We start from the raw sequence: 17,053 nt of genomic DNA, 5'->3' as shown, positions 1-17,053 counted from the left end.
TTCTTATGGCCATCTCCCCCCACTATCTCCCTCACTGCTGTCATGGCCGACGAGTGGCATGGCCAATTAGACGCATGCGTTTCTAATTGCTGCCAGCGGCAGCGCTGTCATCCATGCGAATTCAGCTGGGAGGAGTCACGACACCATCGACGTCTCCGTCCGTGATGGACCATCACGGCCCAGGCCAATTAGCGCCATGCGTTGCTAATAGTTAAAACTAGTATACGTAAGGTACGGAGTACTCCGTATGCAGGCCCGAGTGGACGCGACCCTGGAGACGAGATATTTCCTCAGCTGGGTGTGGAAGATCGCGGTGCGAGGGCTCCCGGTCCACGCACTATTGGCTTTGCAGTGGTTCATCTGAGGAAGTGTGACTCCGCAGACTCCGCAGAGAGGTCCCTGGTTGCTTGTTAGTCCCAGCACGGTGGAGTCATCGATATGCAGGAATCTCAATCGAGCGTTCGAACTCCTGCCAGGGCGGGAGAAGGGTCCACTGTGGGATCATCGTGAGATGATAGGAGCTATGTTATACGAGCCCAGAGTAAGACCCACAACGGAGCGCGATGAAGAGTTCTGCAGCACTTTTCAGCTCTGGAACTGGTGGAGAGGAGCGCACGGCCGGCAGATATCGGGATGCAGTAGGGATCAGCACCGAGATGAGAATTTCACCACATTTTCACCCGACAGCACGGTCACGATTGATTGCGACTATCCACGTCCGATTCGCGAGCATGCCTGTCCTGCTGTGTCTGGAGGGTGCCAGTCTGGCAGTCTCCATCCTCATCTGCATGGGTCTCCCGTCCGCATGGCAGTTCGCTTCGATGGATGATATCTCCGGAAACGTCAATGTCAAGTAACGGCCCTCTCCGGGCGGCCGGGTCGGATCTCCCGCTGGAACCACGATTCTGCGATGTGAACTATAATCGACACAGGATGATAATGGGTTTGTTCTTGTTGGTGCTGCGGGGGCCCGGTGGGTCCTGTGTGGAGACGCTGCGCAGATCACAATCTTGGACGGCTAGCGGAGGGCATCGCAAGCTCCCAAGAATGGGACTGATGGACCACTTCAGTTAAACCACCTACGTCACATCTTCTGCATCATGCCCTGGTGCGAGCGTCGTGCGGGTGGTGCTGGGGGTGGCTAGGCTGAGACGCCCGCCTGCTATTTCTATGGCCCATCCGCGCTGTCTCCCTTTAGACAGCCATCTTTATTTCATACTTCTGTTGAAAATGAAGCTCCATTGGGCCTCGTGCCTCCTCCTGGGGCTGATGGCACGCTCTGTGGACGCCAACGCAGGGTCTCATAAGTCTCACATCCCATTTGCCACCGATTCGAGTCACATCGAGCCCGAGACCGAAGGGCCTATCGACCCCGAGGCCTACCTCTGGCAGGCCCGGCCTCATGGCGGCAAGCTCCTCCCCCGCAATGAGTTCACAACGCTCTGCTCTACCATAGCCGTGGGCAGTAGGTGCGAGTATGCCAACGACGGTCTCGCGGAAACCCACTGGGCCAGCGAGTCCCACCCTGTTCATAAGCAGGACGAACTCACCCTGGACCTGCACGAAGTGCGCATCGTGAACGGCATCTCCATCCGTCCTCTCATGGGGCAGGGAGACCGCGGCCAGATCGCCAAGCATGAGGTCCATATCAGCGTGGATAATGCCTATTGGACGAAGGTTGCGTACGGCACCTGGGGCTGGAACAAGAGCCCCAAGCTGTCCGCCTTCGAAGCTATCCAAGGCCGATACGTCAAGCTTGTGGCCACGAGTGAGGCGCCTCCATCCAATGATTCTAGCCATAAATATCCCGATGCCGTCACGAAGATCGTCGACGTCAATGTCTACACCACCAACGCGGTGCTCCCCGACGAGCCCTCCAAGGGCGTCTGGGGCCCGACCCTAGACCTACCTATCACGGCCGCGGCGGGCGCCCATGGCATTAGCAAGATCGGTGGTCACCACCAGATCATGCTCTGGTCGGCCTGGACTGACGACCGCTTCTTTGCGTCGCCCGGGGGCAAGACCTTCACGGCCACCTGGGACCCGTACCTGCAGGATATCCTGGAGACCAACGTCACCAACACCTACCACGACATGTTCTGCCCGGGCATCTCGATGGACATCGATGGCAACATCGTCGTGTCCGGCGGTGCCGACTCGCAGAAGACTAGCATCTACGACGGCTCGGACTGGATTCCCGGCGGAGATATGAACCTACACCGCGGATACCACTCCTCCACCACGCTGTCCGACGGCAAAATCTTCACTATCGGCGGCTCGTGGAGCGGCGGCTCCAACATGCCTAAGGAAGGCGAGGTCTATGACCCGGCCACCGGGCGCTGGCGCATCCTCTCCAATATCAAGGCTGATGTCATTCACACGGGCGACATCCCGCTCCGCAGAGACAACCACGCCTGGCTGTTTGGCTGGAAGAAGGGTACCGTCTTCCACGCCGGCCCGAGCACGCAGATGTTGTGGTTCGACACTCACGGTGACGGCCTCGTGAAGAAATCCAGGGTCCGCCGCGACGACCAGGACTCGACGTCGGGCAACGCCGTCATGTTCGACGCCGTGCGTGGCAAGATCGTGACATTTGGCGGCCAGGCAAAGTACGACGGCTCGTTTGGCCACCGCAATGCCCGTCTCCTCACCATCAATGAGCCCTTCGGGAAGGTGCGAGTTCAAGATGCCGGCCTAAACGGCACCTCGAAAGAAGTCGTCGTCAACGCCGGCGGTATGTACAACCAGCGCGTCTACCACACGTCGGTCGTGCTTCCGGACGGCACGGTGTTTATTACCGGTGGCGAGATCTACGGCGTGCCCTTCAACGAGGACGAGCGCGACGTCCAGTTGACACCTGAGATCTATCACCCCGAGTGGGATATCTTCCTACCCCTGAAGCAGAACAACATCATCCGTGTCTACCACAGTTTGTCCATCCTGTTGCCGGACGCCACCGTCCTCAACGGCGGCAGCGGGCTTTGTGGCAACTGCACGGCCAACCACTACGACGCTCAGATCTTCACGCCGCCGTACCTGCTACGCGAGGATGGCACCCCGGCCGAGCGTCCTAGCACGCCGGAGATTGTCGCCAATTTCCGCGTGCAGGTCGGGGCCAAGCTGGCCTTCCTGGCGGATGCAGACATCAGAAACGCCTCGTTGATCCGCCTGGGTACAGTCTCGCATACGGTCAACACCGACCAGCGCCGCATTCCGCTGTCATTCACCCGGTCCGGTGAGTCCGAGAATGGCCTTTCTCGCTTCGAAGCAGACATCCCGGCTGATGCCGGCATTGCGCTCCCTGGGTACTACATGCTCTTTGTGCTGAACGACAAGGGCGTTCCAAGCCATGCGGCCACTGTCAAGGTCGAGCTGCCCAGGACCCCGCCCACGGAGACGGAGCACCTTGCCACTGTTGAGGAGGAGGAGGAGGATGAGGATGTCGCGGATGTCGAAAAGCCGGAGGCCGACTGCGACATGAAGATGGACGCGAAGGAGGCCCAGGGCATGATAACTGCGCTGTTTACGGCCACTCGCAAGCTCTGGAGCTCGCCCAAGTTGGAGCTGAGGAATCAGGCTTAGATGCGCTGGAGTTGAGTTCTGTAACTATAGTTGAGAAGACAGTGTGTTCTTCTAGTTGACTGAATGTCATCCCGTGGTGCTATTAAGACTATTTGATATGATTAGTTTGTCTCCTGGTTGTCAGTTGGTCGGATGAGATGGTTAACTATGTGGATGAGCAAGCATTTGTGTCAGTTGTCGGATCAGGAGGGATTTGGTCCACACTAGTACTTACTCAACCCAAAGCTCAACGTACCTCACGGTGCATTCCTTTGACACCAGAAGCGCACTGATCTTGTCTCTTACTTGCTAGATCAAAGGCCAGAAGAAAATTTCTCATGTCTCAAAATTGGAGATGAGCGTGGGATGAATTTGAGTACTCAAGGCAAAAAGAGTAAAAGAAAGAGCCGGTTTGTTATAATTGCGATTTCCGGTACGGACTATGGGAATTTGACCTGTTCTTATAAAGCTGCAGGTGGCTTACAGTAGTATTAAGGCAAAGGGTGACGTATACCCTTGTCCACCAAATTCAACGCACACATAATCCTACGACACGACCGTGCAGCCAGTTTCCAACCCAGCTTCCACTGGACGCTTCAATTCCGTTTTTTGTGGGCTCGGAAGAATATCAAGAATATGCCAAAGACAAATTCTGTATCATACAAACGAAAAATAAAAATAAAAAACAGGTACGGTACATTACATCAGATAAAATACCTCCTAGGCTAAGCCATGTTAAGTGTGGCGGTGCAATGATGAGCGCCCTCATAAAGCGGCAGCCCAGATAGGAAAGACCCCACCCGGACATTATCCTGTCTATATAGGTGCATCTTCTATCACCTATATACCGACTGCGACCCATTCCCTGGCCCTTAACCTCTCGAGTCGTGCATTACAGAAAACATCGCATACCTAATATCCCATACCGCACCAAACACCTGTACAATGATTGGACTCTTAGCCATTACCTCCATCCCGACGGTGACGGGTGTATCCCTCGCTACCAGCGAGCAGCGCAAGGCAAACCAGCGCAAAGAAGAGGCCCGTCGCATGGTGAAGTTCAACATCGTAGCCGAATGTGATGGGGACACAGACGATGACCGCGAGTTAAACGGGATGACAGTTGTTGTAAGAAACGAGAAGGTAAGGAAACCAAATGCCAATAACATTAAGAGCTAAGAGATGCCCCAGTCCCTCCTAACATCATCATCAGAGCCCAAAACTATATGCAGACTAACACTACCACTCGCGCAGGTCTATCTCGCCGACCCAGATCCCTCCAAACGATCCCCACCAGCTTTTACAGCACTGGCCTTCTATATCGAGTACCCGGAACCGGAAGAATTGAAACATCTCAAGCGCGAGCGCGGCCTCGGCCTCCCCACTTATGTTCAGGACGACCCGCCCCTTCTAAATTGGATCTACGCAGATACCGAAACCCATGAGTTGCGGTACGGGAATCGGTCGCAGAGTGTGGAGCAGATTGTCGAGCCGTGGGACTGGTGTAAAGATGAAAGGATCATTTCCCTCAAAGGGAAACAGAATGCTTTCATTGCAGTTGAAGAGGAGGAGGGTGAATGGGCGCTTTATTATGATCTTGATGGCGATGAACTTGCCCGCGTTCTTGAGGAGCAGGGAATGTTGGATTGTGCGTTTGTGCCTGTCAAGCTGGTGAGGAAGGTTGTTGAGGAGCCTCCGCCGCCGCCGCCGCCGCCTCCTGCTGCTCAGGCTGCAGCTCAACAGGGTCAAGGGAATGGTCAGAGTCAGAAGTAGATGCATGAGAGAGCGGGGGTAAATATCATGATTGAGACGAAGGACTTATGTGTATATACTTATAAAATGACTTAATGTGTTTATGATATGATCGTGATTATGGGAATACCGCGGTAGCAACCTTGAAATAGTGTATTGTACAGAAACTTGAGCCTTCAATCGTCCAAACCATTCCAGCTACCAGTGTCACTGACATTGCCGCTAGCCGCTGCGGCAGCCTTCCTGTTGCGGCTGGCCGCGATAGCACCCTTTTTCTTGTTCTCCAAGCGGCGCTCAAAGCCACTCTTAGTACTGATTCTCATACCACGAGCGCCCTTTCCATCGTCTTCCTTATCGGCCAATCTTGGGGTCTGGCGCGCCTTGACACCATGCCTCTTCATGTCCTTCTTGCTGTTCTTGCTCAAATTTGGCAAAGCGTCGAGCAGCCATTTCTGGATGGACTTGTCGCCTTCTTCACCGCCGCGTAGCTTCTCACTGACATCGATGATGTTGGCGATGCTCTTCACGTAAGGAATGTCTTCCTTGGTGTAGTAAGTGACGGCGATACCGCCCTCGCGACCGGCACGGCCGGTTCGCCCCACGCGGTGGACGTAGACGGCCGCCGAGTTGGGGATATCGTAGTTGACGACGCCGTTGATACCGCGGAAGTCGACGCCGCGGGCTAGCAGATCCGTTGTAACCAAAATCCAAATCTCGCCTTTGCGGAAATCGCGCATGATATCGGACCGTTGGCCATCTGAGAGATCGGAATGGAGAACCGCGATACGTGAGGATCCACCTGCTTCGGCGGGGATATCATATTTGAGTTCTGAGTGTAGAGCCACCGCACGAGGGATAGTCTGTGTGAAAATGAGGAAGGGAGGGCGAAGGCGGATATCTGATGCTGATGCTGCAGCTGGGCGAAGAAGTTGGCGTAGTCCCATCAGTTTACCCTGCTCTGTTGCTGCGTACACGAGTTTGTGGTCAATGTTGGGGATTGCAGAGTCTTTCAACCCTACAACCAGACGAAGTAGCGCATGTGGCTCGCTTGGCTTTTGTCCGAGGTCTTCCAGTCGCTCTTTGATGGTCGACTTGGTGAGGTCCTCGATATTGGATCCCATAGTGGCTGACCAAAGGCCGACGCGCAAATCGGGGTGTGAGCATGCTTTCCAGATATCGAGTGTCTGTTCCCGGAACAATGGGTCCAAGAGGACATCGGCTTCGTCCATAACCAAACTCCGCACCAGAGGTAATGTTGCCATGGTAGTCGTCCGGTTCGCAGATAGAGCATTGACCAGCATTAGAGGCGTAGTGACGAGAATATCGCTCTTGGTGACCGGGACGTTGGCTCGCTCCTTTGTTGGCTTGTTTTCGGCATCTTCATCTTCTGACCCGGAAGATTCTTCGCTGTTCTCATCAAGAACATCGGCGACACTATCATCTCCAACACGCATGCCCTTTCTCATAAGCGTGATCTTCACGCCGGTTCCAGCCACTAACTTGCGGCCCTCGTTGACGATCTGGCTTGCGAGCTCCCTGGTGGGCGCCACAACCAGAGACAAAATACCATGCTCGTCAGGATGTGAGTGGTGGTGTCGAACAATCTTGTTGACCACGGGAATCAGGAATGACAATGTCTTGCCGCTGCCGGTGGGAGCAACGACCAGAAGATCTGGTTCAGAAGATTTTCCAAGAAGCAATGGAAGGGTTCCAAGCTGGACCTCTGTCGGTACGGTAAATCCTTGCTCCGCAACATTCTCTGCAAGCCGCGAGGAGATCTTATATTTAGACCGAAGCTCCTTGAAGTTAAGCAGAGGCTCCGGGAACAAGCGTCTGGCGCGCTTCTGTTCCTTCTTACTGAGAGTCGGCGCCTCTTCTTTCTTTGACTTCTTCTTTTTCTTCTTGGAATCTTTGGTAGATGTAGGTTCAGCTTGGATCTCTTCCAAGTCGCGCATGTCCGTAACCTTGATCTTGTGTGAATTTAAGATAGTGCGACGCTCCACTTCATCCATGGAATCTTCGTCGTCGGATGCGGCATTCTGAGCGGACACTTTCTTATCGTCGCCCACGGTCGTAGCAGCGGTTTCCGTTACATTGGTCGCAGGGCGCTTATTTGAACTGAAAAAGTCGAGATCAGGGACATCTTCCTCATCCTCTTGGACAGCAGCGCCTCTCTTTCTTTTCTTGCCATTCTTGGCAGACTCGAGGCTGTCGCTCTCCGCGGTCCGGAAGAGCTGCGGGTTGGCTGCTTTCCCAGTGGATGGCAGACGCGAGTCTGTAGCCGACGATACAGGCTTTAATTTTGTTGATCTGGTCAACAATCTGAACGCATCCATATCTTTGGTGGTTGAGTCGAAAAGGTCGTTGATATTCTGAAAAGAAAAAAAAGTGGTCCGCCGACTTTGCTCCCGGGCCAATCAGCGTTGTTCGTACATCACCGCAGAGGCCGTGGACAACATAACGAGAATAACAATGTCCGCAGATACAATTATTTGCATTTGATAGGTATAGAATACATAGTATTAGGATTGCTATTCACACCCAAGAGATCTAGACCATGGTTACAGAGAGGTTTAGGGGAGAATAAGGAGAAACAAGTCAAATGGACCTTCAGATTGCAACTGAGCGTATAAACAGTAGACTTTACACTTTCGTAGAGCACGAAGGCACAAACAGTACAGGGAATGAATTGCAGTAACAAGGTCTATCTCAGACAACAGTTTAATTTCCATCGTCTATCATACACAGCGCGGGGAAGATTAACATAGGAAAAAAAGGAAAGGACGATTCTCTTCTATCCACATCCACTTAGTGCGCGTGCGCAGGCTCGCCACGGTAACCGACAATGTTCATACGGCCGATCATCTCGCCAACGGTGAAGAAGCCAATGACCTCGGCGGCAGTGACACCAGCGAGGGCCATCTGCTTGGGGCTGGCGTTGCGGATACAGGCGAGGATAGACGAGGGGGAGGGGAGGGTCTTGAGGGCGGCAGGGTTGGTGATGAAGGGCTGGAAGTAAGACTGGAAGGTGGCCAGGTTGCTAGGAGGAATTGTTAGATTGCGAGTAAAGGATGGAGTACGGAGTCCGACTTACGGAGGAGCCATGTTCTGGCCACGGAACACCAGCTTGCCGAGCTCAATTCCGACCTTGGAGTAGTAGACGGTAGGAGGGATCATGGCTAGAGTGATTGGTGGTTAGCTATGCACCCTTGCAAATGTAATCCGCGGATTTAAGTCAACAAGGAGGTTGGAATTGGGTGGCACGATTCCAACCAGATCAATCGGCCAATCGGTGCCTTTCTCCTTAGATGAGTACCCAATGTCCAACGCTCCATTGTAACCATCCAAACGGGACAAAAATCAAGAGTGTCCCTTACAATCGACGAAAGAGATGACCTTGCCGGCGGGTCCACCGATCTTGCGCAGGGCACCAGCGGCGTTCGAGATGGCAGGACCAGCGGAGGCAGAGACCTTAGACAGACCCTCAGAGGCCTTGGAAGCAGTTGAGGAAGCAGTCTCACCAGCCTTGGAGGCAGCCTCCGAGGTGGACGAGGCGTGTCTGACGACGGTTCTCCGGGTCAGGAACTGCGATTGCCGCAGGACGGCACGGGTGGCGGCGGGCATTTTGGATACTGCGGGGGAAATGAGTGGAAAAGAAGAATTAAACAAAAGACACCCGAAGCAGTCGCTAATAGGAGGGCAGTATGATCTAATGATCTGGAGTATCGCGCAACGGCAGAACCAGATGAAGATTTGACGCTCGGGAACTTCAGGAATTGCAGGTCACGTGAGTCGCCTTTGAGCCCAAGTAAACAATATACTTTTCTGAATTATAGACATGAACGCAGTTTAGTAATTTAGTAATTTAGTAATTTATGAGTTTACTGGCTACAAGATAAGTTCTGTCTTGCTTGGAGTGAATCTGAAAGTGGATAGGAATCTTAGGACCTTGTTATAGCAATGTGCCTACATCCGGCCATATAAGTCGAATCGTAAGCTGGAACTATATTCCGGACGATAGAAATGATATGGTGTTTTTCTTTTTGTCATCCCAAATAGACAGAAATACTTTTTAATTGGAATGTTTTGCAAAAAGGGTGAGGGAGAAAGTAGTGTATTGAAGCTGTTGTCAATCAAAATATATAGTGCAATACTTTACCAGGCTAAACTGTTTGTTTCCCTTGATCACCACGATTGAGTGGAAAAGTCTAAACTATGATCTAGATCATGCATCAAGAATAAAAGATCGATGATATGCCAAGAAACAAAGAGAGGCTACGATCGAATTTACTATAAGAAAGCGGCTAGCTCTATAAGCCAAAGAGGATCGCCCGACAAACATACAACATAGAAGCTACCTAGGGAAACTATCTATATAGAGACCAATTATTTTTAGGTGATTACATGCGTATGCATGATGCTACAGTAGATACTGTCCAACTAGATATCTACATATACCATCCTTTATGTGCATGCATGATCACATTCCAATTGCGACACTACGAAACAACAGTAGCAGCCAGTCCAATGAAAGTTAGTACAAGTTCAACCTGGGCCTAATCTTTGTCTGACACGATACTACCTGCATGTACGCAGTAAGTAGTCAGATGACAACAACAGTTACACACCTTCCCGTTCTACCTATGAAATATCCGAGAGATTGGTTGCTGGATCCCACCATGATAGGTTTGTAACAGGAAACATCTAGCGTCCAGGCATGGCAAGATGTTGTATATGTAGATATATACCCGGGTAGTAGAGAGATATCCATCCATGGATGCTCCTGAGGTCAGGTGTAAAGTGAGTAGACACAGGTGCCTGAGGCAATAAAAAGTTTGCACTGTTTATCTCGGAGAAAGGCATTTCCTCCACTTGAATTTCTTCCCCGCCGGAGAATTGCCTCTCTTGTTGATATATAATGGATTCTTACTTGCCCGGATTATACCACATTTTCCTGGGCCAGAAATACTTCAGATTGTCCACGTTATGAACCAAACCAGAACATGAGGAATTAGCCCTGGAGAAAAAGAAAAATGCAAATTTTCAACACAAATATTAACCGATAGCCGATCGAGACTCGGCCCGAGACTGGGAGCGGGTAAGGATTTCCTAATTGAGACGGAGAAAGCAGTTTAACCCCCCCGGTTAAATCGAAAGCCCCTCCACTCCACTTTTCTTGTTACTCCATATGTATCACCGTGGGGTTGAACAGTATGAGATCACCGGACACTGATTTTGCGGGTTTGAGTATTAAAGCGGCTGTTTCCTCGCATTTAGGCGTTTTACTCACAATTTTCTTCTCCCCCTCCTACCTACACACACTACACAATGGCTTCCGCAACCGTCACCAAGACCAACATCGGTGTCTACACCAACCCTAAACATGACCTTTGGATCGCCGATTCCTCCCCGACCGCAGAGGACATCAACGCTGGCAAGGGCCTGAAGGCTGGCGAGGTCACAATTGAGGTGCGCAGCACTGGTATTTGCGGATCCGATGTGCACTTCTGGCATGCCGGCTGCATTGGCCCCATGATCGTCACGGGCGACCATGTCCTCGGTCACGAATCAGCCGGTCAGGTCCTCGCTGTTGCCCCTGATGTTACTCACCTCAAGGTCGGCGACCGTGTCGCCGTTGAGCCCAACGTTATTTGCAACGCCTGCGAGCCCTGTCTGACCGGTCGCTACAACGGTTGCGTGAATGTCGCTTTCCTCTCCACCCCGCCTGTCGACGGCCTGCTCCGGCGGTACGTCAATCACCCCGCCGTCTGGTGCCACAAGATCGGCGATATGAGCTATGAGGACGGTGCTATGTTGGAGCCCCTCAGTGTGACCTTGGCTGCTATCGAGCGCAGCGGTCTGCGTCTCGGTGACCCGCTGCTTATCACCGGTGCCGGTCCTATCGGTCTGATCAGTTTGCTTAGCGCACGTGCTGCTGGTGCCTGTCCTATTGTCATCACTGATATCGACGAGGGCCGCTTGGCCTTCGCTAAGTCCCTGGTCCCTGAAGTGCGCACCTATAAGGTTGAGATTGGCAAGTCGGCCGAAGAGTGTGCCGATGGTATCATTAATGCCCTAAATGACGGCCAGGGTTCTGGCCCTGACGCCCTGCGCCCCAAGCTGGCCCTGGAGTGCACCGGTGTCGAGAGCAGTGTCAACTCCGCCATCTGGAGTGTCAAGTTCGGTGGTAAGGTGTTTGTCATCGGTGTTGGCAAGAATGAGATGACCATTCCCTTCATGCGTCTCAGCACCCAGGAGATCGACCTGCAGTACCAGTACCGCTACTGCAACACCTGGCCTCGGGCTATTCGCCTGATTCAGAACGGTGTTATCGACTTGAGCAAGTTGGTTACTCACCGTTACTCCCTCGAAAACGCTCTTCAGGCCTTTGAGACTGCCTCCAACCCTAAGACCGGTGCCATCAAGGTGCAGATTATGAGCTCGGAGGAGGACGTTAAGGCCGCCACTGCTGGCCAGAAGTATTGAGCGAAGAGAGTGAAAAAGAGCCGTATTTGAGAACATCAGCGGGTTTCTGGTTGGGATCAAGAGCGGCCGCTGCCGTTGGCGTTGACGATTTTCTTTTTATATTTATGAATGATGTTTAGAGGATGCCCTTGGGTGGAATAGAAAGCCCATGAAATGGTTATTTAACGCAAGTCTTGGTTGAATGTAGAAGGTCAAAGGTAAAACTCAATTGTTAAGGTAACAGATGACAGAGGACCTTGCAAGTCAAGACGCTCTCACGTCATTCTCGGGCTTAATTCGGAATAAGGATGGGGAAACAAAAAACATACAACATAGCAATAATAGAATGGAGTAAAATCTGGAGCTTGCAGCATGAATCTGGAGCCAATGGAGCTACCCTACCTGATGTAGGCCCAAACCCGGAATGACGGGTCACAACCAAGAGGGCGCATCCAATAATTGTAGAATATGGTGATGTGACAGAACAATTGTCAATGTAATGTTATGCAAAGCCAGTAATCATGTGGCCAAATGCATCTCTTTCTAGCATCTCGTTCATCCATGTTGTATCACCCAACACTCCATTCCTCAATCTAGATCTGGACCAGTGCATCCCTTAAAAGGGTACACTGGCCCTCTTGTCAATCTACGGTCTTCAGTGTATCCTGTTGTGTGTATGCTGTGTTTGTGTGCTTCAATGCTCGCCCGGTTTTAAACATGAAAGGCTCTTTGTTTCTCCTGGCTCCCCTTGTGGGTTCCGTCCTGGGATCGAAATCCCAGCTTGACAGTTGTCCTGGTTATAAAGCTTCCAATGTGAAGCAGTTGGGCCAGAGATTGACTGCTGACCTCGATCTTGCTGGAGATGCCTGTAATATCTATGGCACGGATCTTCCAAACTTGAAGCTCCTTGTAGAGGCACAAACTGGTATACTATGACATCCCTGTACTCAAGTATGAATGTATGCTTATCGTTCTACTAGAAACCCGCCTTCATGTCATAATCTACGATGCCGATGAGGAGGTCTATCAAGTACCAGACTCTGTTCTCCCCAGGCCCCAGAGTGCAAAAGGCCATCAAAAGGAGTCCGCCCTTCGCTTCGACTTCGAAGAGAATCCTTTCTCATTCCGAGTCTTACGCGAGGAGGAAGTGCTCTTCGATACTTCTGACACCAACATCATCTTCCAGTCTCAGTACTTGAATTTGCGCACTTGGCTTCCCGATGATCCGAACCTGTATGGCCTGGGGGAGCACACTGATTCGCTGCGTCTGCCTACCACTGACTACACTCGTACTATCTGGAACCGTGACGCATATAGCGTCCCCTCCGACTCAAACCTTTACGGTACTCATCCTATTTACGTTGATCACCGTGGAGAGAATGGCACTCACGGAGTCTTCTTTTTGAACTCTAACGGCATGGACATCAAGATTGATAAGACAGCTGATGGCAAACAATACCTTGAGTATAACACGCTCGGCGGAGTCCTAGACTTCTACTTCATGGCCGGTCCGACCCCCAAGGAAGTGAGCGAGCAGTACTCTGAAGTCGTTGGTCTCCCTGCTATGCAAAGTTACTGGACTTTTGGAGTATGTTATTTTCCAATGGGTTCTTGTAGCTGTGCCCTAATTAAAGAATTTTTAGTACCACAACTGCCGATATGGCTACCAGGATGTCTTTGATGTCGCAGAGGTAGTTTACAACTACAGCCGTGCTGGAATCCCACTCGAGACTATGTGGACCGACATTGACTATATGAATGTTCGACGGGTATTCACTCTAGACGAAGAGCGGTTCCCTATTGACAAAATGCGCGAGTTGGTTTCGTATCTCCACAAGCATGATCAGCATTATATAGTCATGGTCGACCCGGCCGTCAGTAACTCTGGTAAGTGTTGCAATCACTTGCCCCCTAATCCACTCTAACGGGGAATGTGCTATCAGATAATGGTGCTTTCGAAAGAGGCCACGACCAGGGAATCTTCCTGCACCGTGGCAATGAACAGAACGAGCTCTACCAAGGTAAGAGTACTGGCAGAAGTACAATGCCTACCATTCCTAACAGAATATCCCCAGGCGCCGTCTGGCCCGGCCTAACCGTCTATCCAGACTGGTTCAACAAAGAGACACAGAGATACTGGAACTCCGAATTCGAGCGATTCTTCAGCCCAAGAGACGGCGTTGACATCGACGGTTTATGGATAGACATGAACGAAGCTTCCAACTTCTGCCCATACCCCTGCAAGAACCCTGCAGAGTATGCTCAGCAGAACAACCTACCCCCAGTACCTCCACCAGTCCGGTCGCCTCCACGCCATATCCCGGGTTTCCCGGCTGATTTCCAGCCCGGGTCTTCCTTACCTGGGCCTTTTTCTAAGTACCGGGTAAAGAGAGACGATGCGGTCCTAGAGCTACGTAGTGTAGGCGGGAAAGGCAGTCGTATGAAGGCAAAGAAGGTCGGATTGCCCGGTCGAGACCTCATTAACCCGCCTTATCAGATCGCAAACGCGGCTGGTTCCATTAGCAATAAGACTATTGATACTGACATCATCCATGCTGGCGAGGGCTACGCAGAGTATGTCACGCACAATCTCTATGGAACCAGTAAGTCCCTCGTCTTCATTATCGGATCCTTCCTAATATCAACCCTAGTGATGAGCTCGGCTTCCCGCGAGGCAATGCTGAAGCGTCGACCCAACGTGCGCCCCTTGATTATCACGCGTAGCACTTTCGCCGGGGCAGGCTCTCAGGTCGGCCACTGGTAAGATTACACAAACCTTCCAAACCGGCCTGCCATATACATTCTAACCCGTTCCCAAACAGGCTCGGCGATAATTTCAGCCAATGGGATAAATACCGCGTGTCAATCCCACAAATGCTAGCCTTCGCTTCGATTTTCCAGGTCCCAATGGTTGGTAGCGATGTCTGTGGCTTCGCCGGAAATACGACGGAAGAACTGTGCGCGCGCTGGGCAATGCTCGGCGGGTTCTATCCGTTCTATCGGAATCACAACGAGTTCGGTACCATACCGCAGGAATTCTACCGCTGGCCTACTGTCACAGAGGCTGCGAAGAAGATTATTGATATCCGATACCGTCTGCTCGATTACCTCTATACTTCCTTTTACCGTCAGACCTTGACGGGGACTCCGTTCCTCCAGCCGCTTTTCTATGTCTACCCCGAGGATAGTAATACTTTTGGTAATGAGCTGCAGTTCTTTTATGGTGATTCCATTCTCGTCTCGCCTGTCTCGGAAGAGGGCGCTACCTCTGTCGATGCCTATTTCCCCGAGGATCTCTTCTATGATTGGTTTACTGGTGTCGCTGTGCAGGGCGAGGGATCGGTGAAGACGATCACTGATCTCGTTATTACCGATATCCCGATCCATATCCGTGGTGGGAGTATCATCCCCCTCCGTACGGCGAGTGCTAAGACCACGACGGATCTGCGCAAGCGCGGCTTTGAGATTCTCATTGCGCCTAACGCTGATGGGTTCGCGGAGGGTGAGCTGTATATTGATGATGGCGAGTCAATTCAGCCGGATTCCGCGGCAGATATTCAGTTCAAGTACCGGGATGGCAAGCTTAGGATCCAGGGTCGGTTCGGGTATCGTCCTAATGTGGCTGTTGAGGCTGTTACGCTGCTTGGGCAGAAGAATAAGCGTCGGGATGTTGGGTATGATGCTCAGAGGCAGAGTGTTACAAAGAAAGTCCAGATCGAGTTGAATGGGCCTGCCGAGGTGACACTGTGAGGTTCTCACACTATACTCCGTAGGGGTTGTTAGGGTTATGGTTGATGAGGTTTGTTTTTTTTTAGATTGCGGGATCCGCGGATGCCGGTTACTTTTCCGGGGAACAACCCGACACATTCTTTTAAGGCTCCGAACGCCACGTTTTTCTTTGTTCGACTCAATTTGGCCTGCAATTTTAAATTAAAATTAGAGGTCTTGGATATTCCATGTAAGCGAGTATTTTTACTCGGGGTAGAATAATGACTCGAAACGGTTATTGGATTAACGTTCCTGCATCTCAGCCAGACGACTTAGCAATCACGTGTATGAATATGTACTCCGTAAGGCTGTATCAGTGTATAATCAATTATAATTGATTGAGGTGTTTGAAAAAGAAACCTCAAAAACAATAACAACCCCTTGCATGGCCTTGCATAAGAGGGGTGGTTAGGAGGGGAAAGAAAGACAGTGGCTTGAGACATGAAAATTTCGAGTCTTTCGAGTCTTGAACAACTCCAGAAAGGTACGGAGTACAGAGGACGAAAAAAGATAATAATAATACTCTTCTACACCTAAACCGGTACTAGGCTATTCTAAGGGCAAAGGTCTCACTCAGCGCCGAGTGAGGTGGTATCCGGCACTAGTTCAGGCACAGGCCGCTAGTTCCTGAGTCATTTGATAGGTAAACCCGTGGGTCCTAGAAATTCACATTTGTTGTTATTATTAGTATGTTGTATCGAGTTTGGTTAATTTAATTTTTTAGCGAGGACCAAGTACAGAGTGCCAAGTAGAATATTATATTGTTATTGTATTCTGTACTCCGTAGTGGAAAGAGAAAAGATATACGGAGTATAGGCAAAGCCCTCATAGACTACGGAGTCCGTGTTCAAGCCGCGTTTCGTGTTTCATGATTGCATGGTTGCATGGATGTGATATTGATGATAGGCATTAATTTGATCCAGGGGTGATCTCTACCGTAAATACCACATACAATGAGCCATATGATTGAGGTAGAGTGTAATAAATTTCATTGGAATTGTAATATAAAATCACCTGGGCAGACCTCGGATGCGGAAAAAGAACCTTGGCGGTCGCTTAGGTTAGCCTATTTTCTTATTTTCCTATTTTTCGAGATGTCAGACATACAGAAACAGTTAGGTTTCTTGTAATTCTTATTATTCTTTCTATTGAATTTTCTTTTATGGGCCCTTTGATGTAATGACAGTTAAGTGCCTACTCCATACAAAATGTGATCACTACATGTACCAAGTACTCTTAACATATGATCGGATCGGCTGATCAACTACTACATACTTGAGTCACTATACACAAGATACATACATACATATGTATAATATAGAATGATATACTACATGCACATGTACAATACATTTCCAGCCTCATCCCAATAATCTCTCAGCTCCACTTTCCCCTCATGGGAAGATCCAAAGCTCCACTTGACTGGACCTTTTGTCTCAGCGGCCTTGTCCCCCGAGATCCAATCATCATCCCTCATCGCCACGTCCAAAGTCACTCCCGCCTCCCT

At 50.9% G+C, this 17,053-nt stretch overlaps 7 protein-coding genes across 7 annotated transcripts; 5 read left to right on the top strand and 2 right to left on the bottom strand.

Moving 5' to 3' along the window:
- Window positions 1–563: 563 nt before the first annotated feature.
- N7525_006252 (uncharacterized protein) lies at window positions 564–857 on the top strand (the record flags this gene model as incomplete). The annotated part of the gene is made up of 1 exon (XM_002569235.2): window positions 564–857. One exon carries the CDS (start codon window positions 564–566, stop codon window positions 855–857), a length of 294 nt encoding a protein of 97 aa, XP_002569281.2.
- A 373-nt stretch (window positions 858–1,230) lies between these two features.
- On the top strand, window positions 1,231–3,582 carry N7525_006251 (uncharacterized protein; the record flags this gene model as incomplete). The annotated part of the gene is made up of 1 exon (XM_002569236.1): window positions 1,231–3,582. One exon carries the CDS (start codon window positions 1,231–1,233, stop codon window positions 3,580–3,582), a length of 2,352 nt encoding a protein of 783 aa, XP_002569282.1.
- Window positions 3,583–4,506: 924 nt separating this feature from the next.
- Window positions 4,507–5,334, top strand: N7525_006250 (uncharacterized protein; the record flags this gene model as incomplete). The annotated part of the gene is made up of 2 exons (XM_002569237.2): window positions 4,507–4,704; window positions 4,816–5,334. The coding sequence occupies 2 exons, from the start codon at window positions 4,507–4,509 to the stop codon at window positions 5,332–5,334; spliced, it is 717 nt and encodes a 238-aa protein (XP_002569283.2).
- A 155-nt stretch (window positions 5,335–5,489) lies between these two features.
- rok1 (RNA-dependent ATPase ROK1) lies at window positions 5,490–7,649 on the bottom strand (the record flags this gene model as incomplete). Its single annotated transcript, XM_002569238.1, has 1 exon — window positions 5,490–7,649. One exon carries the CDS (start codon window positions 7,647–7,649, stop codon window positions 5,490–5,492), a length of 2,160 nt encoding a protein of 719 aa, XP_002569284.1.
- A 472-nt stretch (window positions 7,650–8,121) lies between these two features.
- N7525_006248 (F1F0 ATP synthase subunit g) lies at window positions 8,122–8,937 on the bottom strand (the record flags this gene model as incomplete). The annotated part of the gene is made up of 3 exons (XM_002569239.1): window positions 8,122–8,353; window positions 8,408–8,492; window positions 8,691–8,937. The coding sequence occupies 3 exons, from the start codon at window positions 8,935–8,937 to the stop codon at window positions 8,122–8,124; spliced, it is 564 nt and encodes a 187-aa protein (XP_002569285.1).
- Window positions 8,938–10,641: 1,704 nt separating this feature from the next.
- On the top strand, window positions 10,642–11,799 carry N7525_006247 (NAD(P)-dependent alcohol dehydrogenase; the record flags this gene model as incomplete). Its single annotated transcript, XM_002569240.1, has 1 exon — window positions 10,642–11,799. One exon carries the CDS (start codon window positions 10,642–10,644, stop codon window positions 11,797–11,799), a length of 1,158 nt encoding a protein of 385 aa, XP_002569286.1.
- Window positions 11,800–12,495: 696 nt separating this feature from the next.
- On the top strand, window positions 12,496–15,528 carry agdC (putative alpha-glucosidase; the record flags this gene model as incomplete). The annotated part of the gene is made up of 7 exons (XM_061213659.1): window positions 12,496–12,703; window positions 12,759–13,366; window positions 13,422–13,665; window positions 13,722–13,799; window positions 13,854–14,381; window positions 14,430–14,538; window positions 14,601–15,528. The coding sequence occupies 7 exons, from the start codon at window positions 12,496–12,498 to the stop codon at window positions 15,526–15,528; spliced, it is 2,703 nt and encodes a 900-aa protein (XP_061068090.1).
- Window positions 15,529–17,053: the final 1,525 nt, after the last annotated feature.

Source organism: Penicillium rubens (assembly GCF_028828025.1).
Source record: "Penicillium rubens strain IBT 27055 chromosome Unknown utg000003l_segment0_segment0, whole genome shotgun sequence".
NCBI lineage: Eukaryota > Fungi > Ascomycota > Eurotiomycetes > Eurotiales > Aspergillaceae > Penicillium > Penicillium rubens.
This window is presented reverse-complemented; position numbering and strand designations above follow the sequence as displayed.